This window comes from Sinocyclocheilus grahami, unplaced genomic scaffold, assembly GCF_001515645.1.
Source record: "Sinocyclocheilus grahami isolate Dianchi unplaced genomic scaffold, SAMN03320097.WGS_v1.1 scaffold52.1, whole genome shotgun sequence".
Lineage (NCBI taxonomy): Eukaryota > Metazoa > Chordata > Actinopteri > Cypriniformes > Cyprinidae > Sinocyclocheilus > Sinocyclocheilus grahami.
The window spans coordinates 569,174-588,539 of NW_015505231.1; the positions used below are offsets into that span (position 1 = coordinate 569,174).

At 36.9% G+C, this 19,366-nt stretch overlaps 1 protein-coding gene across 1 annotated transcript in view; it reads right to left on the reverse strand.

Moving 5' to 3' along the window:
- Window positions 1–11,195, reverse strand: part of LOC107583317 (interleukin-2 receptor subunit beta-like) — a 12,653-nt gene extending 1,458 nt beyond the window's left edge. Inside the window, exons 1-8 of the mRNA XM_016269494.1 lie at window positions 11,108–11,195; window positions 2,969–3,059; window positions 2,598–2,709; window positions 2,419–2,503; window positions 2,239–2,326; window positions 964–1,097; window positions 540–762; window positions 344–443 (exon numbers count right to left, since the gene is read on the reverse strand). Coding sequence (XP_016124980.1) covers window positions 344–443; window positions 540–762; window positions 964–1,097; window positions 2,239–2,326; window positions 2,419–2,503; window positions 2,598–2,709; window positions 2,969–3,047 — 821 coding nt within the window. The 5' untranslated portion in view covers window positions 3,048–3,059; window positions 11,108–11,195. The remainder of the gene's footprint in view (window positions 1–343; window positions 444–539; window positions 763–963; window positions 1,098–2,238; window positions 2,327–2,418; window positions 2,504–2,597; window positions 2,710–2,968; window positions 3,060–11,107) is intronic.
- Window positions 11,196–19,366: the final 8,171 nt, after the last annotated feature.

Genomic DNA, 19,366 nt, shown 5'->3' on the forward strand with positions numbered 1-19,366 from the left:
ACACACACACACACACACACACACACACACACACACACACACACACACACACACACACAGCAATTTCTAGGCCTTGAACGTCTTAAAAAATGAGGTCAAGTGTTCCACTCCATCAAAGGGTCAATAACAAGGCTTTAACCTTCAGAAAAAGTTGTTTCATCCACCTCAGGAGTTCAAACTAAATATTTATACAATATTTTTTGCTCATGTTCTGTAGAATTTTTGCAACTCTGTTACCAAATTTTGGAACTCAGATTTGTGTGATTTCATTAATTTGTTGAAATATAAATAACAAAATGAATAAATATAATATATATATACATATATCATATGTAATACTGACCGTTTGCTTTTCTTTGCCTTATAGATGACCAAACAAAGACCAGCAAGAACAAGCAATATGTGGACTCCAATGATCAGAACAATACGCATATTATCAGGCACTAAAGCAAAAAAGAAAAAATTGCTGTCATGAAATATATGATCATCTTATCTCACAGACAAATATTATTATATTATTGGGCTGGCAAAAGGCCCACCTGGTGGAGATACATCATCCCCTGATTTCACTGGTGGCTTTCCAATCTCAGATCTCCAGGACGCAGCAGGACTCCATTCGCTCCATTCCCCCCGAAAATAACCATCATTAATGGGCTCAACAGGCTTCACACGCACCCTGGCCTGGTACTCCTCTCCTACAGTCAGTTTATTATGGTCCAGCAGCACGTCATTTTCCTGAGTGACATTCCTATGTGCTGCCGTCTACAGCACAGAAGCATGCAAAAATATGCAATCATACATGAACACAAACTCAGAAAAATAACACTCAAAATTATGCTGCATTTGACTTGCAGAGTCACCGTGAGCAGCTTACTGAAGATTTAAATACATACGATTTTATTTGATTAATTAATTAGGCAGATGTTAAAGAAAACATGTCAGTCAAACAAACTGTTTGCTTACCTCCCAGCTTGTATGTAAGGCTTTAAACTGCAGCTGAAAGTCATACAATTTTATGGCTTCTGGAAAGTTACTGCCTTTACTCCAAGTTATTTTGTCCCCACTTACAGTGGGCATATCTGGGGGTTGGGTCTTAACTGTCATGTAAAAACAAAAATAAAAAACAAAACCCATGAAGAACATTTAAAACGAGCATGGTGCTAGCAACAGCAAAGGCACGGGTTTAATTCATAAGGAATGCAGGAACAGTTGATGTACACTTTGAGTGTGATGTAAGTTAATACCTAAATGTAAACAATACTAGTTTAAAGTTGGTCAGAGTGTGTATTTCCCCTGTTGCATCACCAAACAGACTCGCTGAGGAGTAATCATAGCAAAAGTACAAAAAGAGGTTAACTAGTATAGATTTTGACTAAGTTTATCTCCGAAATGCCATGTTTTGTGTAAAAGGTATCGAAAGGTTTGTCTAATTGTGCCAAGGATTTAAAAGACCATTATCAAGGCAAATTACTGCAGCTCTAATGCTTCTTCAAAGCAAAGTTATTTGCATACTGTGTTTGTTGGATGAGAACAGATTTTTTTTCTTTTCTTTTTTTCACTTGGTTGTCTTCTATGATCTTTTGTTGTAGTATTGGCTAGTAAGCTATGTGATTAACCCAGATTGGTTAAACACATTGGCATCATTTATTTTTGGCGGTAATTTATATTTTGTCCTTTATTCCAATCCTAGAATTTAACGTTTCAAATAAAAACTTGATTCTTACCCACTTTTAAAATGCCCTTATATTCAAATGAATTATTTTGTATTTTGATGGTAGTGTTTTGCACATTCAACCATAAAAATAAATTTCCGTGCAAATTTTTATTTTACTGTGATGTATATGTGTGTGTTTTATTTTTAAATTGACCTGCCATTTTAAAGCAGGACTATGTAACTTTTTGCGTTCTAGCGGTTAATAAACAGAACTGCACACATCCCGCGGAAGAACATTCCAACCGGAGCTACTTCTCTAAGTTTATGTCTATGGCGATTCACGCAGGTATGTGTTACTCCGCAGCGGCGACGACCCGACCAGGCTACAATAGTCCAAATATAAGTACTTATAAGTGTACCGTAGTGACTCGGAATAAGACAAAAACGCCGTTTGGGAGATTAATTCATGATGTACTCGCTCATTATATACATTTTGCAAATTTTGAACACAGAAAAAGTTACATAGCCTAGTGCTGCTTTAAACATATATGCAACCCACTAATAGCAGAATTAATTCTACTTACTGTGTCGGCTAGGCTGATAATGCAGTTTAGTGATGACATATCCATTACAGGTTACATTCAACCAGAATTGGTTGAGGAAAAAAAAAATCTGTGTTAAAGAAAGGGGAATGTAAGAAGAGAATGTGTTAATCAACTCAGGTGAATAGAAAGTTAACATAAATCTCATCCATTTCTACTTACAGGTGTGTCAAAGCTTAAAGAACAACTTCTCTTAGAATGTGATTGATTGCTCAGTGGCACCAGTTCACATAATCTATAAACACATCTACAAACACATATCAATTCAATTCAGATTTGAAAAGGTTTATTTATCAGTGTTAAAACTGTCCATCCTGAGACTTGAAACTAAAACCTCAAACCTTTTTGTGTCACATTTTCCCGCAAGCACACATCGCTGGTCAGAGAAATCTGTAAAGTTCCACCACACACAAGAAATGTTGTTCACATAGTCGTTCACACAGGTCAGACCTGCTGTTTATGGTTGAACCAAAAGACAAACATAATAAGAGATTAGAAGACATAGGCCCTATGTTTTGTTTTTCAATTTTTATAACGGTACGAAATGGGCAAACAAAGTTCCTACAAAATAGATGGACATAAACACACCAAACTATTATTAATTGGTTCTCAGAACATTCTGGGAACATTATTTTATGGTGGTACAGATATCATATCTAAACGGGAACCTTATATTAATGTTAGGGGGACGTTCTGTGTTTGCTATAGTTACCTGTTTGCGTGTTCCTGCACTGGCCGGTTCCATAAAATATGATGAATATTAAGAGAGAGGTATACCAGTAACCCTTCATCACTCCTTGGATCTTAAACACAAACGCAAAACATAATTCTTTAAAAAATTAAATAAAAATAAAGGAATAGTTCACCCATGTTCTAAACAATAAAAGTGAATAGGGACAGAACTGTCAAGCTCAGAAATGACAAAAAAGCAACAACATTTTGTCCATGTGTGCTATATAAGTGTATTGAAGCTATATAATATATCTTTTTGTATGCAGAATAATCTTTTTTTTTGGAGCTCAAAAGCTTTCATCATTGTACATACGTGATTAGCTTGGACATTCTGCAGAAAATAAAACCATACAGGTCCGGAATGACATGAGGATGAGGAAATGATGACAATTTCAATTTTTGTGTGACTGAACACTTAAAAATATACCTTATAGGTAACAACACTCAATATTTAATCAGAAGGCCTGATGCACACTCCATAAGTGCAATTCATGGTAGGCTAAGCATATTCACTTTAAATCTGGCTTCTAAAAATCTCTTAGGCTACGTTCACACTCAGATTTTGGGATTGACAACCGCATTTACTTTACAGAAGTGAGTCTCGAAATGTCCCGTTCACACAGCAACCAAAGTCACTTTCAAGGAAAGTCTGTTCACTCGGCGCCCATACTGTATTTGCAACGCCTCTGGACAGCTCAAACAAGACCAAGTCCTATCTAAATGAATGGGGGAAATCCTGAAATCTCAAAAACTGCTCGCTGAAGTCACAATTAAATTACATATTTCAAATCAGCAACAAAATCTGAAATGAACTGCCCCATGAATGTTGTTTCTTATGCTCAAATAGCGTTAAAAAAAGCTTATTTCTCAGGCTAGACCAGCCAATGTGCATGGCCAATGATATCGCGCTTAAGATGGCGCATGTGCATTAGGCTCGCCACACACTAGACGATTTTAAGCCCGATTTTTACCAGGATTGTCCAAAAAATCCTCTATTGTGTGGTGTCATTACGATTATTTATCTGCTCCCGATCGAGACGGAGCATCCCCAAACTCAAATCGTAAATATCAAACATGTCTGATATTTAGGACTCTTGATCTGGCTGCCTCTGATGTGATACCTGTGATAGCCAATGAGAGCGAGCAAGCGTCTACCGGATGTTGCGTGCTTATATAGCTGAAATTTGGTAGCCACAAACATGCCATGAAAGCAGAGAACATCACCCATATTCTTTTTTTATAATTTGTCTTTCACTGTGAAACAGAACGCGCGGCAGGAGAGACAGCTGACAAGGTTGATTGTCCTCTATTTGTTTTTCTTCTCTAGTAATGTTTGATCTCGTGAGTGTCCGTGATATCAAGTGTCACTGTGAAATCGTTCCAACAATCATCAAGTGTGTGGTCTCGTGGTCTGGTCGAATCATCTAGTGTGTGCGTTCAGAGGATTATAAGGCTAAAAATCGGTTGAAGTGTCTTCATGTGGTCTCCTATGGTTTTAAAATCGATTAAGATTTGAAAATCGTCTAGTGTGTCCCAGGCCTGGGGCAAGTTCAAGCTCAAACCGGTGCGCTACGTTTTGCTACGGTTTCCGGGTTGAACGGCATGTTTCCTGGAAACGGTGTGCATACGGGTTTGAGATACATTTTCTCTTGTTTGGTGGGTGTGTCAAAAATGTCAGCCCAATCAGCAGCAACATATTAAGCGATATTAAAGAGACAGCTCGCACAATGTAATTAACATCAAAATAAATTCACAAGAGCAAGTATATTGTTTGCACGTTTATTTACATTAAAGGCACAATAACTGAAATAATAAGAGCACAAGTATAGATCTGGAACTTCTTTAAGTCTGTCTAAATATCATTTAGTAATTGCAATGTCGTCTGGTCCATCCTTTTCTTGCTAGACACTGATTTAAATATGACAGCACAACAACAGTGATCAGCAATAATGATAAGCCTAATACTCACAATAAAAATAATAAGGTCATATAGACATATAGATAGTCTCGGAGGTAAAAAGTGGATTATCCTTCACCTGAAATGCGAGGCAAATGTTGGATCACAATATTAGGAACCACAGTTTCCACAAATCCCTTCACTCAAAATATACCTTATAGGTAACAACACTCAATATTTAATCAGAAGGCCTGATGCACACTCCATAAGTGCAATTCATGGTAGGCTAAGCATATTCACTTTAAATCTGGCTTCTAAAAATCTCTTAGGCTACGTTCACACTCAGATTTTGGGATTGACAACCGCATTTACTTTACAGAAGTGAGTCTCGAAATGTCCCGTTCACACAGCAACCAAAGTCACTTTCAAGGAAAGTCTGTTCACTCGGCGCCCATACTGTATTTGCAACGCCTCTGGACAGCTCAAACAAGACCAAGTCCTATCTAAATGAATGGGGGAAATCCTGAAATCTCAAAAACTGCTCGCTGAAGTCACAATTAAATTACATATTTCAAATCAGCAACAAAATCTGAAATGAACTGCCCCATGAATGTTGTTTCTTATGCTCAAATAGCGTTAAAAAAAGCTTATTTCTCAGGCTAGACCAGCCAATGTGCATGGCCAATGATATCGCGCTTAAGATGGCGCATGTGCATTAGGCTCGCCACACACTAGACGATTTTAAGCCCGATTTTTACCAGGATTGTCCAAAAAATCCTCTATTGTGTGGTGTCATTACGATTATTTATCTGCTCCCGATCGAGACGGAGCATCCCCAAACTCAAATCGTAAATATCAAACATGTCTGATATTTAGGACTCTTGATCTGGCTGCCTCTGATGTGATACCTGTGATAGCCAATGAGAGCGAGCAAGCGTCTACCGGATGTTGCGTGCTTATATAGCTGAAATTTGGTAGCCACAAACATGCCATGAAAGCAGAGAACATCACCCATATTCTTTTTTTATAATTTGTCTTTCACTGTGAAACAGAACGCGCGGCAGGAGAGACAGCTGACAAGGTTGATTGTCCTCTATTTGTTTTTCTTCTCTAGTAATGTTTGATCTCGTGAGTGTCCGTGATATCAAGTGTCACTGTGAAATCGTTCCAACAATCATCAAGTGTGTGGTCTCGTGGTCTGGTCGAATCATCTAGTGTGTGCGTTCAGAGGATTATAAGGCTAAAAATCGGTTGAAGTGTCTTCATGTGGTCTCCTATGGTTTTAAAATCGATTAAGATTTGAAAATCGTCTAGTGTGTCCCAGGCCTGGGGCAAGTTCAAGCTCAAACCGGTGCGCTACGTTTTGCTACGGTTTCCGGGTTGAACGGCATGTTTCCTGGAAACGGTGTGCATACGGGTTTGAGATACATTTTCTCTTGTTTGGTGGGTGTGTCAAAAATGTCAGCCCAATCAGCAGCAACATATTAAGCGATATTAAAGAGACAGCTCGCACAATGTAATTAACATCAAAATAAATTCACAAGAGCAAGTATATTGTTTGCACGTTTATTTACATTAAAGGCACAATAACTGAAATAATAAGAGCACAAGTATAGATCTGGAACTTCTTTAAGTCTGTCTAAATATCATTTAGTAATTGCAATGTCGTCTGGTCCATCCTTTTCTTGCTAGACACTGATTAATGTAACATAAAAATACTATACATATTTATATATTTTGCTATTGCATTGTGGAGTGACACTTTCAAAAACGTATATTCCTCTGATTATATAATGGTAAATATGACAATATCATAGCACAACAACAGTGATCAGCAATAATGATAAGCCTAATACTCACAATAAAAATAATAAGGTCATATAGATCATAACACAGTCTCGGAGGTAAAAAGTGGATTATCCTTCACCTGAAATGCGAGGCAAATGTTGGATCACAATATTAGGAACCACAGTTTCCACAAATCCCTTCACTCTATTGGGATGTTCTCTTTTATTCTGGACGGCAAGGGCAGTGACTGTAACATTGAGTGTATTTTGCAGTATTAAACCTATTTATACCGATTTCATCAGGCTCCGAAGAATGGCTTTCTCAGCGGCCAAAGTTGCAACTCTTGCCTCATCAGAACAGGGTGTTCAACGCACCACCGTTTCCGTTTAAAAAACGTTTTGCACCATTTTGTCGGGGCTGAACGCAGCCCTAGCCTCAGGTTTCTGTGGGAACCGGAGCTTCTAACGGCTGCTGCATTGACACAATCAGCGATTTGTCAGTGACTTTACCAATCAGCGATTGGCCCTTTCATTTACAGTGGGGCAAAAAAGTATTTAGTCAGCCACCAATTGTGCAAGTTCTCCCACTTAAAAAGATGAGAGAGGCCTGTAATTTTCATCATAGGTATACCTCAACTATGAGAGACAAAATGAGAAAAAAAAATCCAGAAAATCACATTGTGGGACTATTTCGCCAATTTGCACGTTGCAGTTTCTCCCATCCATAAGTATAGAGAGAGATCATTTGAGTCGTGAGCAGAACACAAAACTGACTGAATTTTCAGAAAACTTTCAGATGACACACAGCTCATTTCTCCGTTACTGTAAGTTACTGAAACCATTCATGAAAGCATGCAATACATGGTAGACGCACGTTTTTGCAGCAAAGCGGGTCTCTCTCCCACTGTATTATGTGACGGACAACTAGTTGTTCAGGCCTGTTCCGTTCACACAGCATGTGTGTTCTGAGAATGCGGTTGTGAATCCTGAAAATTTACAGGTGTGAGTTCAGTTATAGATAATATATATATTTATATATATAATTATATATAATCGCGAGCGTCAGCTTTCAAAGTAAATATCAAGACGTAAAGTTAGTTTTACCATCAGTTCAAGTCCAAAAGGGCAACAGAGTCACGTGACAGACACAGTGATGATGCAGTACACAAGCCGCGGTTAAGACAGCTGACGTGCTATGATTTCTGACAGACAGTTCACTCTCCTGTGATGTGACTTCTTTCTTTGCGTGCACATTTGGGCGGCATTATGCTAATATTTCCACATAGTGAGGTAGATATGTGGGGGCGTGTTAGAACAAGCCGTTTTAGGTAGGCGTGGCTGACTCTTAACTTTTATAAAGTATATCTCTTTGGATTTGAGACTTTAGTCTTTGCAACTTTACAGATCTTCTTTATGCACCAAGAGCTTGTAACACTCCAAAGAGAAAGGAAAACATGAAATTGCATCATATGACCCCTTTAAAAGTTATTTGGCATCTATTCTTCTGTGAAGAACCTTTTACATCCATGGAACCTTCCTACTGCACAAAAGATTCTTTATAGTGGAAAAATGTTCTTTAGATGATTAAATTGCTCTTTTAAGAACTCTTCAGTGAAAGATTCTTTAGGGAATCAAATGGTGCTTCTATGGCATCTTTCACTGTGAAAATCCCCTTTTGGAACCTTTATTTACAAGAGCATGAGGTTAACACTTGGTTTCAATGCAGCACGACGGTGGTTGTCTTAATCTATTGTCTAGATATCAATTTCTATGATCATATCTAGTACGGTAATCAGATGATCTGTTAATAACTCAGTTGCAAAGTGCTATGAGGTCACAAGCTGTCGCTATGGAGATATGACTAAGTGCGTGACCGCAAATGTACCTGTGGCTGAAAGTGACACATATAGAAATGCACAAAATAGACCATATTGCTCCTGGGAAGGAAGACTAAGTTAGTCACACTGAACTGGGATGGTAAAACAATCCAATCTATGCAATGAAAGAATAATATTTTATCCATTTAGTATAGCGCACGCTTTTAGGCCTATGTCTCCTAACTCTTGAAATGCTTTAGCTCCGATTGGCTGCCAGTAGCCTAGTTGTTGTTATTGTTATAGTTTGGCGTGAACAAGCCTTGCATTGAAGTTTAAAGGGATAGTTCACCCAAAAATGAAAATTCTGTCCTCATTTTCTCACCCTCATGTTGTTCCAAACCTGTATGAGTTTCTTTTTCTAATGAACACAAAAGAAGATATTTTGAAGAATGCTGGTAACCAAACAGCTGACGGTAGCCATTAACTTCTGAAATCTGGAAAAAATGAGACTAAACTATCATTTTTGAATGAACTGTTCCTTTAATGTTAGTTTAATGTAAATTATGTCATTGTTTATTCACCCTCATATGGAAGCCTATTCCGAAGGTAATCCTAGCAGTTCTGGGTTTATATTTCACAATTCAGACTTTGTTTCGCGCAACTCTGAATTCTGACTATTTTCCTCACAACTCGAAGTTTCTATATCACAATTCTGACTCCTGAGTTTACATCTCGCATTTTGTTTTTTGTAATAATTGCAACTTTTTTTTTAAATCTCAGAATTCAGATTTTTCTTCTCAGGATTGCAAGTTTATATCTCGCAATTCTAACAAAATTTTTCACAAAATTGCAAAAACAAAACAAAAAAAATACTGATTGTGAGATATAAATTCATATTATGAGAAAAAAGTCAGAATTATGAGATAAAAGGTCGCCGTTACCTTTTTAATTTTTTTTTTCCTGGCTTAAACAGGCTTTTATAATCTCATACTGTTCAAAACCTGTACAATTTTCTTTCTTACTTTTTTTTTTAAAAGATTTATTTTTGGCATTTATGCTTTATTGTGATAGGACTGTTATTAGATAGGAAGGGAAGTAGGAGAGAGAAGGATCGGGAAAGGTCCGCAAGCCGGGACTCAAACTCGGGACGCCCGAAACGTAACAGCGCTATATGTCGGCGCTGCCCATGAGGAAGATGATGTTTTGAACTAGAATGACAAAAAGTTGCAAAATGTTTAGAACGACATGAGGATGAGTAAATTATGACAGAATTTCATTTTAGGGTTATATTTCCCTTCAAGTGATTCTTAATGTTTGTACATATTCGTTGACTGGTTTATGTTGCATTTTTGCATAAAAATGCAATCAGCCAGTCAGCCAGAGGATCTTTAATTTTTAAAATTCAGACTTTCACTTTTAAATGGCATTGCTGTGGCTTTCTACTTGACAGGATGTTGCCCAAAGAAAACGGTAAACTGCAGAGCACGCATATTGAATTCCATTGCAAATTCTTGACATGAACTTTTCTTAGTTCATGTCAACTAAAGATGAATTTTAGATGTGCGTATATGACGCAAGTTACCTTTGGATCTTTTGCTGAGTGGGCCATTGTCAACAGCGCGCCCCTCTTTGTGAGTGGGTGGTCAACCTGTATACAGGCAATTTCCACTTACACTACAAAACGACACCCACAGACAACAACAGAAACCCTTAGCTGTAACCGTAAGGTGACTTCTTGTAAAAAGGCGTACATGTATACCAATGGCCAAAGCGATGAGAGATATCAAACAGTGACAGGACACTCTACAGCAAACACTGATGGTGTGGTTTTACTTTAACACTTTTAAAAGTGAGCGATGAGTAATTTGAATATGGGTTATTTGACACACAAGTTTGAACCTCAACTCCTAATCTGAGTGATCGGTGCAAACATATGGTTCACACTCTCGGTTTCACAAGCGCTTCAGCATTTCCTAGCTTTTGGGTTATTCTTAAGAGCACCTGAAGATTAATACGAACCAACCTGTACATTCCAAGTGTATGTACATATCAAAGCGTAATGAGTATTCACCACTCATTTATTTACTAACGACTGACGACTAATAATCAACCCATACAGTGACCGGAAAGTATCTAGACCCTGAAGTCACTCTTTAAAATTTAGGTTGTTGCATCAGACAACAAAATATCTGGGTAAAAGTGGCATTTAGGAATAAATGATGCTAGAATATTTCTCAGAACTACCTTTCTACTCACTTCTTGAGTCATTTTGCGATTACTTTTAAGCAGCAGGGTGATTTTTAGCAGATGAAGTCGGTTCTCATCTTCTTCCAGAATGATTTAGAACAACAAAATGTCACAACACATTGAGTCTTCAACGGTATATCTATTGATTTATCATTTAAAACCTAACAAATTCCCTTCTTGTGAAATGTTTATTTGAAATAAATGCTGCTTGGTTTGACATGCAATGGCATTCATTTTTTATAGCGGCTTAAGTGTTCAAACCCATTTTAGGGTCAGTATACATGACATTACGTAATTTTTTTTACGTAATCAGACACAATACATCATTGCTCAGCTCAGCAGTTATTTAATATTGGAAGTATAAGACTTACCCTTCACTTTCAGCTGTGTGTTAAACAGCTGTCTGCGCAGGCACCATGGATGCTGAGGTCTGTCTCTCTGTCTACCTGACCCCCAACCCTTCATCCTCCTCCCTTTACCGCTCTCGCTCTCTCTGCCCCTCCCCTTCTACCTCCATCTGTCAGAAGGATCTCTTTCTCTAACACTCTACTCCTTCCTTTCTGTTACTCATCTGAACTCTCTCTCTCTTTTGACAATTGCATTTTCTTCCTCTCTTCTCGTTATATGACTGAGTAACCACAGAGTCTGCTGACAAGTTTACAAAGAATTAAACATTAAATCAAAAGGCCAAAGGGCAGAAGATAAATAAGATGGGCTCGAAACGTTGATGCAAGTGTTATTCTTCTTTATTATTATTATTTATATGTTGTATTGTTCTGCCTTTGAGTATGCATAGTTTTGTGACAGTCTGAAGTTTGATTTTTGAGCAAGCGTAGATTGTTACAAGTTATTGGGAAGGCCTGGAAAGACTGAATTTCTTGGATTCTGATGAGAGTAAATATTAACCACCTGGGCCCCAAGCTGGGCTCAACACGGTGCCTGAGCTGTGCTCAGAGCACAAAAGTTTGATGAAGACCACATCCTGTTTCATACAAGCTTTTTTTACCCACAGACTACACACACACATACACTACACATAAACATGCATATATGCATGCAAGAATACACATGCACTTGACAAAAGGGCTCTGCTGAAGTGTAAGGATATCCAAAATTATATCGAAAAAATTAACTGAGGGAAAAGCATCTGTGTTTTTATCATCTTTTATAAGTATGCATGTAATTTAGAATGTATAAAATATTTATTTAGAAACTTAGCAATACTTCATGTGTGCATGAGCAAATTTGCTAATGGATGCGGCAACATTTGTCCAATATTAGAATACCACACGTCAATGATGTTTGCACATTGTATCAAACAAGGTTTCAAGTGGATTCAAGGGGTTTGCACACTGTATGCTTAGATTTCGGGGATGTTCACAAATAAATAAATCAATCTTATGATTTTAGCCTAAATACGAGTCTATAATCCAGAATAACACTACCTCCAGTCCAGAGAAATCACCTGTTGTCCTCTCATCTCAAAATGCACCAACATATTTGTTTATGAACTGTTTGGACTTATAAACAGGGCTTGATCTGATGATATTTCTCTCCTGATTCAGACTTTTTCACTGAAGAAAGCAGTATTATGGATGGAAGATTTGTATTTTAGCCAGAAGCAACCGTTTTAAGTTAAAACATTTTGATGTATTTGTTTATTACAAACACAATTTTTCCCTTCACTGGAGTGATTACTTACAGATTATTGTGATGTTTTTATCAGCTGTTTGGACTCTCATTCTGACGGCACCCATTCACTGCAGTGGATCCATTGGTGAACAAGTGATGTAATGCTACATTTCTACAAATATGGTCACCAACATCTTAGCTGACCTGAGAGTGAGTACATTTTCATTTTTGGGTGAAATATTTCTTTAAGGTGCGTGTGATCTCTGCAGATTTAGCTGGAATAGAAGATATGTGATGGCATTTTAATCCACATTAGGTCATTTATTTATATTTTTACATCATGAAAGAAAAAACTAGAATGAACACTAATGATTGCCCAACAATTCAGCCTCACTTACATGCCCACAGCTACATGCACAGCCTCAGGATTTCTTTTTGTTAACAGTTTGGTATCTTACAGTTAACAGTCTTGTACTATGATGCAAGATGATTCAGGTGAGAACACAGAGTTTAAAAAACTAAAAACTTACTAAGAACATTCAGCATTTGATGTTGTATCAAGAACAGGAACTCAAAGTGTGAGGTGGGCCGGCGAGACGCGTAATGCGCTTATCTGGTAAAGGTCAGTTGTCTCGGTGAAGGGAAGGGGGAGGGATTGACACTCAAGCAAAACAAGAAAACAGCCTCGAATCGCAAAACCGCAACGACAGAGAGTTTGAGGGGTCTTAGGTAGGTGTTAAGTGTGTGCATGTGTGTGCATGTGTGTGGGTAGAAACTACAACCTACATTCAAAGCACTTTGTAACTTGACCAGTAACACCCAAAATAAACCAAATCATGCTTTTTACAGCTACTTACAGAGGAAAAGTGTCATCACATTACCATTATATTGACATTATTATGTATCACTTTTAAACATGGTGATATATGTATGTATAAATATATATTTTAGCATTGGTTAACACAACAGTTCCCATAAAGTAACAAAGAAAAATATCTTCATACTGATAGATTGGTTATAGATAGTTTTAAGTAGATTTCCCGAAGTTTAGTATGAATTGACATTAAGATTATAAGTGCTGTAAAAAGTAGTTTATTGTTAGTTCATGATACCTAAAGCATGAACTAATTTTAAATATACTCAACCAAGCTACTGTAAAGCATCACTATCTGAATAAGAGCTTATAAGCCTTCATGCCAACTAATTTAGCTAATTATTACATCAATAACAACACCTGTTCTCTTTCTATTCTGCATTTCACTTCTGCTATAGCTTGTGCACTAATCTAGCTAATACTTACAACAAATATTGCTGAATCTTATGACAGACTGCTTGTGATTCTAGTCCTCACCTGTATGACACTTTGGATAAAAAAATCAAGAATTAAAATGAAGAAATACTCCATGTACAATACTCTCAAAACAACAGAAAACAACATACTTCGACCGCATGCGTGACATCCTGTCCATTACCACAGAAACTCATGTTGTATCTAAATTATACAAAAAACATGTACAGAAATGCACAGAATGAAAAATGCCTGTTAAGTGCAAAAATATTCAAATCTTTTTTGTTCGTTGTTAATAACTCTTCAAATTGTTCACAAATTATTTTCTGAAAACAGTATTATATTTAACCTGGAATATTCCTGTAAAAATCAAATAAAATCTATGAAATTAAATAACAAAACTGATCAAATGTTTTTACGAGTTGTGTTAAGTTTGATTTTGTGTCTCACCTTTCTTTCCCCAGCAAAGGAATTATTTCAGAATGGCAGATACTTATTTTAAAATACATATTACATAAACATACAGTGATTTTTAATCCATACTTAAGCAATATGGAATGTGATATGTTTAAATGATCAATAATTAATCTTTTTGGCCAAAAAGTCAATGGCACAATAAAATGTGACTGAGATTTCATTAAGTTCTAATTATTATTGTTGCCTATTTAAAGACTTCTTCTTATTATCAAATAAACCCTTAATCTTAATATTCCAGAATATGGATTAGATTATGCCCAGTTCTGTTCATAACTTGTGATACATATAGTTTAAATTGTGATCTTAAAATTCTAAACTGTATTTAAAAAAACAGGCTTAAAATATTAAAAGAATAAATAGAATAAAGACAGAATAAATAAAAATCTTTTATTTTTGGTTAAGGAAAAAACCCAATGTTGAGTATTATAATAAAACAAACAAAAAAACAACTTTATGATTTAAAAAGCTGATGTGCCGCTCATTTAATCTACACTGGAGGTGTTACGCAGTTGTCTGTTTGCAGGAAGACAAAAAAATAGAGGAAAATATTATGCAACGGAGCATAGATCTTACATAATATATACATAAGCACCACAATTTACTAAAATGAACTGAATTCTTAACAAGAATCAGTGCAAATGACAGTTGTCATCATTGTGAAACATTTTAGCAACCACTTGTCATACAAAGAACCTACAATTTTCACCCTATAGTATTTGTGCACTCGTCGTGTGCCGCAAACACGTGAATCAGTCCTGGATTCTGAGTTGTACAAACCACAGAAACAGAGGTATAAACAACCTGTGGTTCAACAACTATCGAGATAGAAAAAAACAGTCTGTGGTGATAGTGAATTTTTTTTGTTGTTGTTTTAAATCTGATCCGATATGAGTTGTGGTGTTTATTGAAAGATAAACAGATAAAAATGGGGGGACGGGGAAAGTGATCATGTAGAGATTTCACAAACACAAATCTCTACACACCAAACATTTTCTTTTCTTTTTATGCATCTGTGCACTTTTAGCATCAAAAATTATTGTGGTACTAACATGTTTTTTTTACCACCTGATATCGTCTCTTAACCATGGTACTACCACAGTACTTTTTTTTTGTATTGGAGTGCACTATACTATTATGTTTTTATGCTGAGTGGGTGTTAAAACATACTTGAAAAAAGTGTTGTTTTAATTATACATAATGCCTCCAATTTGACACCGGATTTTCAGGAAGCTCTACATGAAAAGATCAAGCCATCACAACCGGAGAGGAAAAAAAACAGGTTTCAGTGGTTTTTAAGATCAAACCACGCAAGTGAGGCTGTCAGTTTTACGTTACATTCATACCACATCTTACAGCAAAAAAAGACATCAGTCGCAGAAACTTTCCCCACAACACCTCGCCAAATGTCTTTAATGTTGTCTATATCTGACATATATCATCTGTATTTATCCAAAAGTGCTTCAGCTGACATACAATCCATTTCAATAGATATAATGATACATTTGGCAGACTCTCAACATTGCTTTGAAGGTGCGTGTTATCAGTTCATGCATTCCCTGGGAACTGAACCCATGATCTTGGCATTGCTATCGCACCATGCTCTACAGCAGGGGTATTCAGTTCAAGTTTCAAGGGGCCCGGTCTCTATATTTCCTTTTCAGCAGATGTCCGGACAATATTTTTTTGGAATAGTTATAAATCAGCAGTAGTACTTTGTAAAAGATAAAGAAAAAACCCCCCAAAAATCAAAAGTAAATATATATATATATATATACAGTGGGTACGGAAAGTATTCAGACCCCCTTAAATTTGTCAGTCTTTGTTATATATCAGTAGAGTCCAATTGGATATGAATGTTAAAACATAAGATCCATGTTTTATTATTTGTTTTTATATGTATATACCTATGAATGGTAGAGGACTATGTGATATTAAAGACACTACAGGGGTTCAGGGTTTTTCTATCAAAGTCTATATTTTTCTATTTTGCTTTAAATAAGTATCATAATGTACATAATCATCTAAATGCTCTCATCATAAGCAGAAAACAAAGTTAACTAGTAATTTCAAAGTTTTAGTTGGCTTTCCTTGCCATCTACAAAAAAATTCCCATGCTTAACATGCTGTTTAATATTACTAAAAAAGTCTCGTCACAAACCTGGTTTATTCAAACGTTTGGAATCCTATATGTATGCCCATTAAAAATAGCTGTACTTGCTGCATTCTTGTTTTCTGCAGTGTTTTAGCGAAAGTACAGATCTGTTTTGCTGCTTGCCATGTTTTTAAAAAAAATTTTTTATTAATGCTCAAAAATCAAGAATAGTACACATAGAATAATACAACCATTAACATAAAAAAGATAAACAATAATAACAAAAAAGAAAGAAAAAGGGGGTTGTTAATACATTACAAACTGAAAGAATAAAATTGAGATTTACATGTCATTAAAGATAGGAAAAGAGTTACAGATAGATAAAGTTTTAAAGGCTTTTTTGTTCTTAGACAACTGGATTAATTAAAGGTATTGCTCAAAATCTTTTATAAAAACAAAGAAGAGAGGTCTAGAGTTTGAATATTTGCATTTGTGGATGTGAAATTTTGCAAGAAGCAAAATCAAATTCACTACATAAAACTGTTTCCTTTTAGATTGCTCATACTCAATAAAACCCAATACTACGTCCTTCCAAAACAGAATACGATCGTACATGAGTCAAATGTACAGAAAACAGCTATTTATCTAGGCTAACAACTTTTTGACACGACCTGCAAATTACCATAATGCCTACCTTACACCATGTCTACACCGGATGCGAGCGGCGCTACAAAATTCTATAGAACACATTATAATCAGTGACATTCGCTGCGTCCCAATTCGCCTACTTATACTATGCCCAAAAGTATGTACTCTTTTTGTGAAGAAAAAGTACTTACTTTTGAGTATGTAGCAGAATAGTAGGCAAGCTTTGGGACATACTACTTCGTCATAACTGCATCTTTAACAGACGCTCTGTTGCTTAATTACTGCATTCTGTCACTGTTTAAACTGCACTGTCAATCGTCTTGTCACCGTTAAAGGGGTCATATGATGTTGCTAAAAGAACATTATTTTGTGTATTTGGTGTAATGAAATGTGTTTATGCGGTTTAAGTAGGGCTGGGCGATAATTCGATAAAACGATATGAAGAGTTCGATAAATGTTCGATATAATGTTTATGCACCAAAAGCGGAACGATACAGCGTGACTCATTTGAAGCGCGCCACACAGACCGTTTATCCGCTGGGATCAAAGTTCAAACTAGGCCGCCTGAGCTCACTAGAGCAGATGTGTTTACTCGGTCACGCGAGCACTAAACAGCGCTGTGAGATCCACTGCTTGAATTCAGCCATGAACACAAATGACTCAGTGATTCAAACTAGTTTAAAGCCAAACAGGAGAAACACTGTGTGCAATGAGACCATCAGAAGGCTTTTCAATCTACACATCGCCATCATTTACCATGGATTTACTGTAGTAACACTCACTGCACCAAGGTATTGTGGCAGAAACTTGGGATATTCACACTGAATTTTAATACAGGAGTAATGGTAATTATATTACTTGGTTTTTGACCTTGGAAATAAAAAGTACATGAATGGCAGCAATTCCGGCGTATTTAAAAAGAAAGATTAGTGTAAGCAGCTCTACACACCCAAATCAAAACAGTGGCGTCAACCAGTCCTTATCATAGTAAAGGCAACTTATCATATGAATCCTGTGAGCAGCAGCCAGGTTTATGGCGGTTAGAAGATTAATTCCAGAGCCGATCCTCCCTATACGCAAAATACACAAGCTGCGTAGGGCCCCCGAAACACCAGGGGGCCCCTTGCTCTCAAAGATGATTTAATTTTAGCTTAGTTTTTGAATTTGGCCAGCGTTTATGAAAACATGAATGATCATTTCTTTTAATGTGGCGTGCTGTCGCCTTTTCTATGTAAAAATCAGTCAAATCATGTAATGTGAATGTCATACAGTCTTGCTCGAAACTAAAAAAAACGAGTTGAAAGCGCACCGAGACAGTGTTACGGATTAATTCTGATCATGGCTTGTCTTGAAAAATGAAGACAGTTTGACGTTTGTCGTAGAAGTCACACTGAAGGACTGTGTGCCAAATCTTCTGACACTACCAGAATTTTGTCGGAGGTAAAATTTGATCGCAACAGCCATTAATCGGCTGACGGTGAACATGTCAAACCAGCAATCAAAGACTACAGATTTTAGCCTAGGATTATTGGAATCTCTTAGGATTTTCAAAATTTGTCTCAGATGACCAAATCGTGGCCAAAACTGCACACTGTTGCGGCACGGTGCAACGATGTTAGTGGGAAGGTCCAAACCACCTCTGAGATACTGTCATCGAATGCCTGCGTGTTGCCAGATGTTGAGGGAGTTCTTTTGCATTGTCATGGACCGTAACATAGTGCTCGTTGGCTTAAAAGCAGGGCACCCTCCTGCATTCTTAGCACACTCTGAGGTGTGCACAAGCCCATTTAGGGTGTAATGAGCCGATTTCGTGTATGAGTATAGAAGCCCTATGATTACAACTGCCATTATTTGAAGTGCCACAAAATTCTGGTTATCGTACATAACGGGATTTATTCATTATTGATTGCACATAGTACAGAGGTCAAAATTATTGTACAAATACGATAATTATAGTATGTCTTGCAACACTGTTCCTCTTTCATGTCTCCTTATATATCCCCACCCCCCTCCAGCCGGTCAGCGAGAATATTTTCAAAACGCAACTGGTCTGTGGTGTAAAAATGGTTGGAGCGACCCTGATTACATATGGAGTGTACAGCTCTGTTGCTTTGACGCGCTGCACACTTTAAACTGTAGAAATGGTAAAATGGTGCTACCGTTTGAGTCTCGCAGGATTCGAAACCGGACCGCGGAATTCGTTACAAGAATTGTATAGCAATAATCAAAGGCTACAAAAAGGTCACTTAAGGGATAGTTCACCCAAAAATTTAAATTCTGTCACTACTCACCCTAATGTCTGTAAGACCTTTGTTCAACTTCAGAACACAAATTAAGATATTTTTGATGAAATCTGACAGCTTTCTGACCCAGCAACATATCCGAAATGTTTTATGGCCCAGAAAGGTAGTAGGACATTGATAAAACCGTCCATGTGACATCAGTGGTTCAACCGTAATGTTATTAAGCTACGAGTATACTTTTTGTGTGACA